The sequence below is a fragment of the Coturnix japonica genome, chromosome 4 (genome assembly GCF_054131305.1).
Source record: "Coturnix japonica strain WE chromosome 4, WE-NBRP24, whole genome shotgun sequence".
Lineage (NCBI taxonomy): Eukaryota > Metazoa > Chordata > Aves > Galliformes > Phasianidae > Coturnix > Coturnix japonica.
Window position 1 is genome coordinate 30,534,574 of NC_140666.1, and position 12,175 is coordinate 30,546,748.

General features: G+C 37.2%; 1 protein-coding gene across 3 annotated transcripts in view; it reads right to left on the reverse strand.

The window, feature by feature from the left end:
• The window catches only part of DDX60 (DExD/H-box helicase 60), a 37,949-nt gene that overhangs the window by 17,882 nt on the left and 7,892 nt on the right, over nucleotides 1–12,175 (reverse strand). For all 3 annotated transcript variants that reach the window (XR_014945242.1, XM_015860867.3, XM_085544830.1), the window contains exons 11-18: nucleotides 11,293–11,454; nucleotides 9,942–10,044; nucleotides 9,052–9,167; nucleotides 6,912–7,075; nucleotides 5,681–5,933; nucleotides 4,356–4,519; nucleotides 1,890–2,045; nucleotides 928–1,077 (exon numbers count right to left, since the gene is read on the reverse strand). Coding sequence is in view for 2 of the 3 variants with exons in the window: in XM_015860867.3 (XP_015716353.2) it covers nucleotides 928–1,077; nucleotides 1,890–2,045; nucleotides 4,356–4,519; nucleotides 5,681–5,933; nucleotides 6,912–7,075; nucleotides 9,052–9,167; nucleotides 9,942–10,044; nucleotides 11,293–11,454 (1,268 nt within the window). In the remaining variant the exon portion in view is untranslated. The remainder of the gene's footprint in view (nucleotides 1–927; nucleotides 1,078–1,889; nucleotides 2,046–4,355; nucleotides 4,520–5,680; nucleotides 5,934–6,911; nucleotides 7,076–9,051; nucleotides 9,168–9,941; nucleotides 10,045–11,292; nucleotides 11,455–12,175) is intronic.

Consider the following 12,175-nt stretch of genomic DNA (forward strand, 5'->3'; position numbering starts at 1 on the left):
AAGTCTTTAATAAAACTAGACAGTGTATGTCTAAAGGCATACAATATTATATAAAAGTATCAAGTTTGGGCACTGATGTTAACATGCTAAATTACAACGTACTATGTAATGTATCATTAATTTTGAACAGACATAGCTCTTTATGTTCAGTTATACTCAAATGCTTTCAGAGAAATTTAGCGTTCCATGAAGTGGGTTATATAGTATTAATTCTGCATAATACTGATTTTTAAAGCTGCTAGGAAAAAAAAAAAAAGAAAAAAAGAAAAAGAAAAAAAGAAAAAGAAAGAAAAAGAAAAAAAAAATTACATTCTGCTTTACCTACAAGCACTAAGTAAACGCCAAAGTAAGTTTTGGAAGAAGTCAAAACACCGTGTCTGAGCTTTTAAGTCAGTTTCTAACTACTAGGATAAAAATTGCATTAAAAAAAAATAATTTATGACAGCAGGCAAGAGTTTCGCAAGCTTTTTCTCAAAGTTTTCTCTAAAAATAGACTCACTTGGAATGAAATTCCTTGCTTGGTAATTGTTCTATTCCAAAATCACTTCCACATATAGTTAGTATGCTTTTGGTACTCTCACCACTTTCCTAACACTCTGCTTCTAAGCACTTTTGTACACATCAGTGTTTCTGACCTTAAAATAGCTGTATATACAGTAACCGACAAATATAAATTGTATGTGAACATAAACACTCTGAAGGTTTTTGTTAACAAGTTTAATTACATGTTTCTGATTAAAAAAAAAAAAAAAAGAAAGAAAAGAAAAAGAAAAAGAAAAAAAAAAAGAAGAAGAAAAAAAAAAAGAAGAAAAAAAAGACATACATCAACTATATTAGTGTAAGAAGTTACCCCCAGTGGTTTTAGGATCACACTGAAAAAATGTAGTCGACATATAAAATATGCAGTAAGATGAGATGTAGCCTTACCTTTGTGGGAGCAACATACACAACTACTCCTTCATCACTCGTTTTCAGAACTTTCTCCATGCAATAATATGAAGCATATGTTTTTCCTGATGATGTGGGAGCAACAATTACCGCAGACTCATTGTTATCTACAGCATCAAGAAGTTCTCGCTAAGAGAAGAGTAGTTATTTGTGTCAAAATGCCTTGTTAATAAAAACAAAAGTAAACCAGCTCTTTCTGTGAAAAGGTCTCATATTTTTTACATACAGACTTTTAATAGTGATTTTAGACTACTGGAGGTTGAAGTTAACCTAGTGGTTTTATGACTGTATTTTTGTCTTGGATTTTTAACAGAGAAAGCAGAACTAGCAATTCAGACTCACTTGTTTCAATTATTTGCTCTAAGAAATTGATACCACAACACTTGCAGTCTAAAACTGGAAAATGAGAACTAAAGCTAGTTAACTCACCAGCGTATAATTTAGATTCAAAAGCTTCATTGTTCTTTTACAAAACACTATTTTTATTGCATTGTAATAGTTACTCAGTACTGTTAAAATCTCTCTCATGCACTTAACATACATTGTTTATTAAGCATGGGAGGAAGAGTACTAAAAAGGAAAAAGAAATAGTAGTGACATTATCATCTTTATCAGCATATATGACATCTTTCAAGTTGCTCCTCAAGCAAGTGACTGGTTTGTAGATATGGTCACAAAAAGTGGCAAATTCAGCTGGCCTCCCCAGCCAAACAATACAAAGTCTTCAGTTAGATTTGCTGTGCTTTAAGGGAAAAAGTTGAATGCCTTTAGCTAAGCTCTTAGTTGCAAAGCCCCCAGTGCAAAAGGAACATTTCCAAAGTAATTTACAGACTTTGTTAGTGATACGCTATTTTTAACAAGTAGTATAATAGTACATATTTTAAAATGAGAAAAGGACTATTTCCAATAACTCTTAATACAAATTGATTTTGCCTCAATACCTGCCATGTGTCTGGTATGAAATGTTGCACTCGGGGATCTGGATCATTCCTCTCTTCTCTGAGCAAGTAGTAGTCCATGTATTGCAGCTGAAAGCGAGCTGGTCCCACCTCAACATCACAGTTGCTCTTATTCTGATCATCTCTTCCTTCTCTCACCTATAAGGTCATATTAAATTTCAAATTGGTTTGAAAACTATAGCAAGAGAATCAGAAAATGTTATGCTTTTCCCTCTGTGGAACTCCAAAAGCTTTGAAAAATACATGAAAATGTAGATAATTTTTAAATAATTTTGTCTGTTATAGCCTTGTGTCAAAGTTATATCTGATCAAAGGAGGCTACATTCTGTAAATAATGTATTCAAGTAGCCAGTGTTGTGGTTGCTTTTGTTGTGATACAAACTAACAAAACCATCTAGCAGAAAGAGCTTCTCTTCCTTGAGGTACTGCAAGGTATATACTTCTCATCCTGTATTTCTTTCTGCCTTCTTGAGCCTGCTGTGACTCTGTGCGACGAATCCAAGCTAGAAAATGAAACCTAATAGAAAGATTAAGTGTTATTCTAAATTTTGTAAAGCTTTATAGTTTTAAGTAAAATGTTCATACCATACATTAAGACATAAAAAAATATATTATTAATGGATGTATGTGGTTACATACCTGATCCTGAAAGCTCTTTACCTAAGGATTACACATTACAACATAGAATCATAAAATCATAGAGCTGCTTATGTTGGAAAAGACCTTAAAGATCATCAAGTCCAACCACAACCTAACCATTCTACCCTAACTCTAACAGCCCTCCCCTAAATTTTATCCCTGAGCACCACATCCAAGTGGTTTTCAAATACATCCAGGGATGGTGACTCAGCCACCTCCCTGGGGAGCCTATTCCAGTGCTCTGTATTCCAGATCTTCTGTAAAGAATTTGTTCCTGATATCCAGCCTAAACTTCCCCTCGCACAACTTACGGCCATTTCCCTTTGTCCTGTCACCAGTGAGAAGAAACCAACCCTGCTCTTGCTGTAATCACCTTTCAGCTATTAGAAGAGCAATAAGGCCTCCCTCTCAGCCTCCTCTTCCCCAGACTAAACAGCCCCGGTTCTTTCGCTTGCTCCTCATAGAACATATTCTCCAAGCCTTTCACCAGCCTCATTACCCTTCCTTGGACCTGCTTAACTAATCTTGTGGCCTTCTATGATGGAGTGACGGCGTTGGTGGATGAAGGGAAGGCGACCGATGTCATTTACCTGGACCTGAGCAAGGCCTTTGACATGGTCCCCCATCACATCCTCATCTCCAAATTGGAGGGAGGTGGATTTGATGGGTGGACAACTAGATGGATAAGCAATTGGTTGAAAGGCCGCAGACAGAGGGTGGTGGTCAATGGCTCTATGTCCAGGTGGAGGCCGGTAACGAGCGGTGTCCCTCAAGGGTCTGTCTTGGGACCGGTGCTCTTTAACATCTTTATTAATGACATCGATGAGGGAATGGAGTGCACCCTCAGCAAGTTTGCTGATGACACCAAGCTGAGTGGTGCAGTCGATACGGTGGAGGGAACAGATGCCATTCAGAGGGACCTTGACAGGCTGGAAAGCTGGGCTCGGGTGAACCTAATGAGGTTCAACACGGCAAAGTGCAAGGTTTTGCACTTGGGCCGGAAGAACCCCAGGCACCTGTACAGGCTGGGAGGAGTTGTCCTTGAGAGCAGCTCGGCTGAAAAAGACCTAGGGGTCCTGATAGATGAGAAACTTAACATGAGCCAGCAGTGCGCTCTGGCAGCCCGGAAAGCAAACGGGATCCTGGGCTCCATCAGGAGAGGGGTGGTCAGCAGGGATAGGGAGGTGATTGTCCCTCTCTACTCTGCTCTTGTGAGGCCCCATCTGGAGTACTGTGTCCAGGTGTGGAGCCCTCAGTACAAAAAAGATATGGAGATTTTGGAAAGGGTCCAGAGGAGGGCCACAAAGATGATCAGGGGGCTGGAGCACCTCCCCTATGAGGACAGGCTGAGGGAGTTGGGTTTGTTCAGCCTGGAGAAGAGAAGGTTGTGGGGTGACCTCATTGCAGCCTTTCAATACCTGAAGGGAACTTACTCCCAGGAGGGGAGTAAACTCTTCGAAAGGGCTGATAATAGCAGGACTAGGGGAAATGGTTTTAAGTTGAAGGAGGGAAGATTTAGGTTGGATGTTAGGGGAAAGTTCTTTACTAGAAGGGTGGTTAGGTCCTGGAACAGGCTGCCCAGTGAGGTTGTGGATGCCCCATCCTTGGAGGTGTTCAAGACCAGGTTGGACGGGGCCCTGGGCAACCTGATCTAGTAAAGGTGTATGTTTGGTGGCCCTGCTAGGCAGGGGGGTTGGAACTACATGATCCTTGAGGTCCCTTCCAACCCGGGTAATTCTGTGATTCTGTGACCTGCTCCAGCAGAAGGTTAGAAAATCACATACGGTAATGTGAAGTCTAGAAAGTTACCTGGCCAGACAGAGTGTGTGCCAAATTCTCAAATCCAAGAAGTTGTAGATACTGGCTTAGCTTCTGTAAATGTGATTTCTCCAAAAGATCTTGATATTTTTCAAGGAGTATATGAATTCTTCTCATGACTTGGACGGCACCGCTTAAATCCTTAGGTATGTTTCCTTTCAAAAACAAACAAACAAACAAACAAAAAAAACCTCAATAGTTATTTGATAGCCAATTTTATCTCTGAGCCTTCTTATATTAGGTATTTTTAGAACAGACCTTATCCACCCAAACACACATATGGCAACTTAAAAATGCATTTCAATTAAAGACAAGTAGAACACAACTCACACTTGTGGCAACCCCTATGACCGAACACCAAACATCCAGACAACTCTAACTCAGCTGTTAAAGGAAGTTGTACTTCTCATATGTATTTGATAATGGAATTTCCCCATTTCACTTCACCAATTCAGGTTTGTTATTCAATCCTATTAGCTATCTATTTCACTCTAATGTTTACAGGGCACCCTAGCATATTTCCAGCAATGTGTTTGGATCCTCTCAACCAAAAGGATGGACTGGATTAATTGATTCTAGAGAAACTGAAAACAACTAATGACAGTAGCATAGATTTCAGCAATAGTCAGCATTATTCAGATCATAAGTTTACTCAGTCAGCTACTTATTTGTCAGTTCATCTCAGTATATCCATATTTTAGTGAATAAATACCTACTCATTAAAGATATATACCACAACATAAGTTATGTAACTAAAAATCTAATTTCAGTAGATTCCTTCTGTCTCCTTTGAGAGATTTTGAAATTGCAGATGGGGACCAAAGCCTGTTAATACTTGTAAGGTGGAATAGTACAAAAGATGGTAATAATACAAGAAAGATGGTGATAGATATCCAAAAGGTTATCTATAGGAAAAACTCACCAATACAGATGCCTTCAGTCTGGCTGGAAAATGCTGAGGGTGGCTATCTGATTTCTACGAAGGAGCGATCTCAAAGAGATGCTGCCTTAGTGGTGGTCAGCCCTTAAAGGAAGTCTAGGAGAAGTGGAATCAAGCTCCAACCCTTCCTGGAGCACAGCTGAATTACCCTCACCTGTGCTCCCACAGCTTACCCCACACTTGCCTCATCTGATTAATCAGGGGTTCAGGCTGTGATTACCAGTTTCCCATACAATACTTAAAAGCACCACCAGTGCTCCCAGAACAAGTCTGTATTTACATGCCTTTATTCCTACTGAGAAAGTCCAGAAGTACTCACTTTCTTGGTTGAAGTGACTGCAAGCTGAAAATCAAACATGCATTTGGCCCATCATACCTTGTTTTCTGCAGTGTTTTTTCCATGCCTCTACACAGGCCATCAGTCCTGCCATTTCTATGCTGAATTTCACAGATTTACTTTTAACTGTCTTGAGAAACTTTTCCAATTTATTTATTCCAATGGTTGGATTTTCTTTTATTTCCTTTTCTATCGATGCCTGTAAGGTTTTCCATTGCTCCTGTTCTTTCTTTTCTTCTTTAGCTTTTAGTCGCCTGTTGTTTTCCTCTGTAATTATTTCCGCTTTGCTTTTCTATCCAATAAAATTTCAAAATTAATCATAATTACGTGCAAGAATCATCTGAAAAAAACTAATCCATAAACTCAAGATACTTTATAGTTTGCAATTCACCTTTGTGGTACATTGTCATTTGAGAATTCTTTACATTATTACTTGATTCTGAAGGAGACAATATTTATGAGTCCCAGCATGCTGCTCAAACGCTTACCTAATCTTTACTTTAGAAATCAATAAACAGTTTCACCACAAATAGTATATAAGCACACAGTCATGGAAAAAACAAATAGCAGACATCTGAGTTTATTTACTCATAGGTAACAGTAATTCTAGTAACAAGGTTTTTAAAAATATATTAAATAAAATAAGGAGTTCTATCTTACATAAATAAAATTATTTGATACATGGTTTATAGGTGATTCAACAGGTGATAATCTTTAATCCACAGTACGGTTTATTATGAAATATTACTCAAATTCCTATTATTCACACCTGTTCATTAGTGTGCAAGTACATATCCTGTAATGTCTGAAAATATTCATAGGTAGAATAGCAAAATTTACAGAACCTGTCATGGTGAGTATTTCCAAATGATGTGGAAAAATAAACAAGCAAACAATGGATCTTACAGTATTTCTCAGTACTTTCTTGAAGTAAAAGAAAATTGATGAACTCCAGTTTCCTTCATTCCAAATTCTATTACCAACCATGAGTGAAAACTCAACAGCAGCCTTTGCAAACTTGGTATTTATTACATTTTTTATTTATCTGTGCCTTTTAAAATATATTTATTTGTCAATATCCCCAAAAAAATATTTTTTTTCCAATTAGACAATTCAATCTGTAATAGAAAATAATCAAATTTCCCTGACTGAGAACTTTTATACATTCAAAGTATAAAATTTCGCTTCTGGGATTCAAATAGTATAAATGTTTGGGTTTTTTTTCAGTAATATAAAGTAGATTTGGAAAAAGCAATTTGCATATACTCACATGTATTTGTTTAGTCTTTTTCACAGTAGTATTAGCATTCCCCGGAACATCCTTTTGGAGTACAATAAACTTGGCAGTGCTACCTTCCAAAGTGCTCCCATATAAACGATGAAAAGTCTGAAGCTTTTGAATTTGTTTTCTTCCATCTGCATCTTTGGATTTTGCTGAAAATAAGTGTAATTGATTCAAAATTAAACAAACAGAATTTTAGTCTAAACTAATTCCAAGAAAAGACAACTGAGTAGTGGATATGGATACACTTAGCAAAAATTCTACATTGACTAGTACTACTATTGACAAAGTCACATATCAAAAGAGGCTTCCTGTTGGGGTGCTAAGTTGTCTTTGCAAGGATTTATGAGTGCATACAGTAGTTCTGAGTAGATAGAGTGTTCTAGAATAGCTGAGTTAGGCCTGTAGGTTAAGAGTTAGTGGGCAGGGGGTTTAGGTAGGTGTGTGTATAGGTTGTCTCACGTGCATTGGGTTTAGTGTAGCGGGTGTACGCATCTGCGCAGGATTTAGGATGGTATATAAGGTGTGTGACGCAGCAATAAATTGAGAGAAGACATCATGGCATCCATGTTTGTGTCTCTCCCCTGGACAGTCGAGGTCCCGGAATAAGTCGGGTTAATTGGCAAATATGTCAGCTTCCTACTAAGACTCACAGAAATTCAATGGTACTTTCAATTATCTGAGAGGTGAGTCATAGACTCAAACTCAGACAACTTTAGACACACATCAAAAATTGTTGGAAAACTTAATAAGTGGGAAACAAATTATGACTGTTAGAGAAACACAGTCAAGGAAAATAAGAAGACATCTTCAAAATGAAATTAAATAATGAAAGAACCCTTTTTCTGTGAAAGCAAGACTGTCTCATCAGAACATATATAAAGCTGCTGGAAGAAAACTTCTACTACTCAATATTGAGCACAGGTATTTCTGCACTCAAGTCATAGAATCATAGGATAGTTTGGGTTGGAAGGGACTTTTAAGATCACCTAGTTCCAATCTCCCTGCTACAGACACTTCCCACAAGACCAGGTTGCTCACAGCCCCATCCAGCCTGGCCTTGAATGCTTCCAGAGAGGAAGCACTCATAGCATCTCTGGGCAACCTGTTCCAGTGTCTCACCACCCTCACAGTAAAGAATTTCTTCCTAATAAGTAGTCTCACTCTCCCCTCTTCCTGTTTAAAGACATTTCCCCTCATCCTGTTGCTACCTGCCCTTATAAAAAGTCCCTCCCCAGTTTTTCTGTAGGCCTTCTTCAAGTATTTCATAGAAATACAAAATCACTGAGGTTGGACTAGACCTATAACATCATCCAACCTGAACCTCTTCTGGCACAACTTAAGGCCATTACCTCTTGTACTATTGCTTGTTACTTGAGAGAAGAGATTGACCCCCACCTCGCCACAGCCTCCCTTCAGGTAGTTGTAGAGAGTGAGAAGGTCTCCCCTGAGCCTTCTCTTCTCCAGACAGAACAATCCCAGCTCCCACAGCTGCTCCTCATAAGGCCTGTGCTCCAGACCTCTCACAGCTTTGCTGCCCTTCTCTGAACATGCTCCAAGGCCTCAGTGTCTTTCTTCTAGTGAGGGGCCCAAAAAAGGAACGGAGAATTCAAACTGCACAAATCTTAGAGGAAACTATAATGTGTAGCATTAATAATTAAGAAACAAATTACTTTTGTTTACTCCTTTTACTTATGTTCTCAAAAGATATGATTGGCTATGCGTGTGCATTGCAAACACATAAGTAGATTTTGCCCATATATGAATTTGCTTAACAAGCATTATCCAAACTATAGATTTAAACACTGAATTGCACATGTAGTTTGTTTATACAGATCTGAGAAGCAGTTTGCAAGCTCAAGAGAAAGTAACATGAGCATCTGAAGAGTGCTCCATTATAGTTGTTAGAGCTATTAAAATAATACATAACATACAATGCATGTAAATACTGCACAAGCTCATCAGTTTAAGTATAATTCAGCTATTGCAGTATTTCTACTTTGGCACATGCTTATATGGCTGCAGATATTCTATGAAATGAGAAGTTGTCAATGACAACAAACAATGACAGTCTTGAAAGTGTTTTTCTAGATGAGACAAACAAGTGGGTTTATTTAGCATTCCTTACCATCGGCACTGCACCGTACTCGCTCATATTCCTCAGTCAGTGGTCTGTCAGAATGCCAGTGACGAAGCTCATCAAATTCTTTGTATTTAGCAAGTGAAGTAACTGTAGGATCATTGCTGAAACATTAAACAGTGCAGAAAATAAAATGGTTGTCTGGCATCTCTAATGAAAAATTCAAAACATATTAAAAAAAGAAAGAAACAAACAGATATTTATCAAAAGAATTCCACAGTGGCAGACAACCGTATAGGGCTTAATCCTATTCCAGACAGTTTGTCAAGATAGTCTCCGTTTTTCAGAAAGATTTAGTAACAAAAGTGCATTTTTCCGCTTACTTTCATACAGTGGAATCACAATGCAATGTAACTACATAATTCACAGAAATACATCTGTTTTCCCAAACTGGCTGACAGTAATCACTGTGCAGTACACAACCCACCTTAATAAATAGTACAGCAGGGCAAATGGAAAGGATAGTCTGCTCTTAACTTCTAAGTAGTACTGTTATTCCACATCTTTCTGTTCCTGAAAACAATTTGAGCTTTGCAATTTAGGATGAGTCCTTTCAAATACTATTCACATGTTTAAAAAAATGTTTAAGAATGTAGAATAAGAATCTTCAGAGTCATGCAAAACAAACAAACAAACAAAAAAAAACCCAACAACAACAACAAAAAAACCTAATGAGTAAATTAGAAGGCAGATTCTTACTCATTCTTGTTCTGAACCTTCTGTTAATATTTACACTACAGCATGTAAATCTTCCCTAGTCACAGAAAAAGCATTTCTGAACTTGCACAAATTGAGCAAAGTATGGATGAACAGTGCAGGGAAGAAGGAAATAAATCCATACAGTCTTATTACATTACAATAAAAATTCACATATGTACCTGTCTAAAACAGGTAGGTCTTTCAAAACATCTCCAGCATATTCTTCAACAAGATCAGATTTCAATGGAATTAGTCCTATATCAGGAATTTTTTCATCACAGACTTTAAAAAATAAAAAGAGAATGAACAGTGTTTGATTAAAAATAAATACAATTTCATATCATACATTTAAATTTCTGTCAAGATACATTAAAAATGAAATTCCAGAAAGTAAAGCATACAAAATATAAGTTCACCAGTTCCCCTGTTTCTTTTCCTTCTCAAGCACAGGAAGAAGGGAAAAAAAACAAACAGACATGACTGCCTCCAATTTCATAGTCTCATAATCTATTGTATACTCCTACATGATTTTCCTGAATGCTACAACCCTCCTCATCTCACAGGCATCTACTTTGCTGCACCACTACTGAAGTAGGCAGTAGAAGTGCTGTCCCAGAAGATGCCTTAATGTGTAAAGGTAATGATGAAAATTGCTGGTTTTGGCCACTAAAGACCACTTTGCCCACACTGCTTAAACTAGCATAAAAACATCCATAAAGCTATGTGGAATTATACTCCCATATAATAAATTTCTTGCAAGCTGTCCCTTTTTAAGATCTATACAGTTTCACGTTGTACACAGAGATTTCCAATGGTTACAAAAATGGTTCTTCAAAAATGTGAGAAAACAGACAAAAATATCTACCTACTCCTCCCAGATATTCTGAATAGATACATGGATCCATAAATACAACTTGACTGTGAGCCAAATATGCACTTTTCCAACTACAGTCTACAAAGAACTGTTCCATTATAACTTAAGGCAATGATAAGTCACATTTCTTGAACTCTGAAGGATAGCAATGTGACATAACCTGTTGGCTAGACATTCCACTGACTTCGGAACCTGACAAATCCGCATTTCACTGAGTTTTCTCCTGTCATATCTGCCAAATACATGCATAACTATATGCTAACATGTACAAGGAAGTCTTCTGGAGACAATTTTAATGCAGAATAATAAGTTAAGTGCCTTTTAATTCTTATCAGTCATTATGCCTTTTGTTACTGTACGTATTACACCAGTCATAATGTCTTTTACAATGCATGCAAAAGACTTGGGCTAGCAAACATCAGAACTAAAAGTACATAGTTGTGAAGTCAGTAAAAATACTTTTTCTGTCTGTAGTAGAGTCAGAATTTCAGCCATAAGGGTGAAATCTGCCAGTTTTGCTAGTGGGATGAAAGAGGATCCATCAAGAATAGGTTAGATTTGTAATCAGGATAAAATAAGATCACTACTTCCAGATCTCTTAGTGACAGTAACAAAGGTTGTGTTTATAACTGTTTGATTTGTGGACTTCTCAGTACCTCTAAACAATGCCCTCTGGTGATCAATAAATACTTGAGATGTATTTCGTATTGGGAAAGCATCTCCAAAATCAAAGTTCACAGTCAGTTTGGTTACGGTGTCCCATAAAAACTGGTATTCTTTTTCCATTTCTTTCCCCAATTCCTTCTGGAACTCTAATCCTGAACAGGAGGGGAAGGAAAAAAAAAAAAAAAAAAAAAAAAAAAAAGAAAGAAGAAAAAAGAAAAAAAAGGAAGAAAAAAAAAGAAAATAAAAGAAGAAAGAAAGAAGGAGGGAAGTATTTTATTTTTTAGTGCTGAACAAATACTAGAAATCACATAATCCTAATTCATGTTTCCTTTAAAAAATCCTCTACCTTTGCTTTACTGAGGTGCCTGCAAAACAGCTTATGGCTTGATACATAAAGAAAAAGTTCTATTTCACTGTCAAACTAACTGACTGCACATTGCAGACATCAGGTAAACAAAATTACTGTGAAAGAAATTTTGATACAAAACATTTTCCATATTCTTTTGCTCGGTCAGGTTTTTTGAACGTTTTTTTGAATCTTAACATATAGGATAATGTTCTTAAAGTTTCAGATCCCAATTTCATGTATGTAGAAGATAATATCAGATTTTGTCTGAACCAATCTCATCACAAGATTTAAAACATTTCTGATGTCACAGTGACAGTATGGATATAATCTAGTCTCTGTTCTGACGACCATGCACTACAATTTCAGAATAGAAAACTGGCTTTGAAACAATAGCGGATAACACCAAATAACAGTGACCCAGAAACCTTATGCTTCCTTTCAATAAGTGCATTGGGAATACGACATGGGAAGGCATTCTGAAAGACTTCTGGTGAGATGATTGCATGCGATTTTTTAGACTTGGC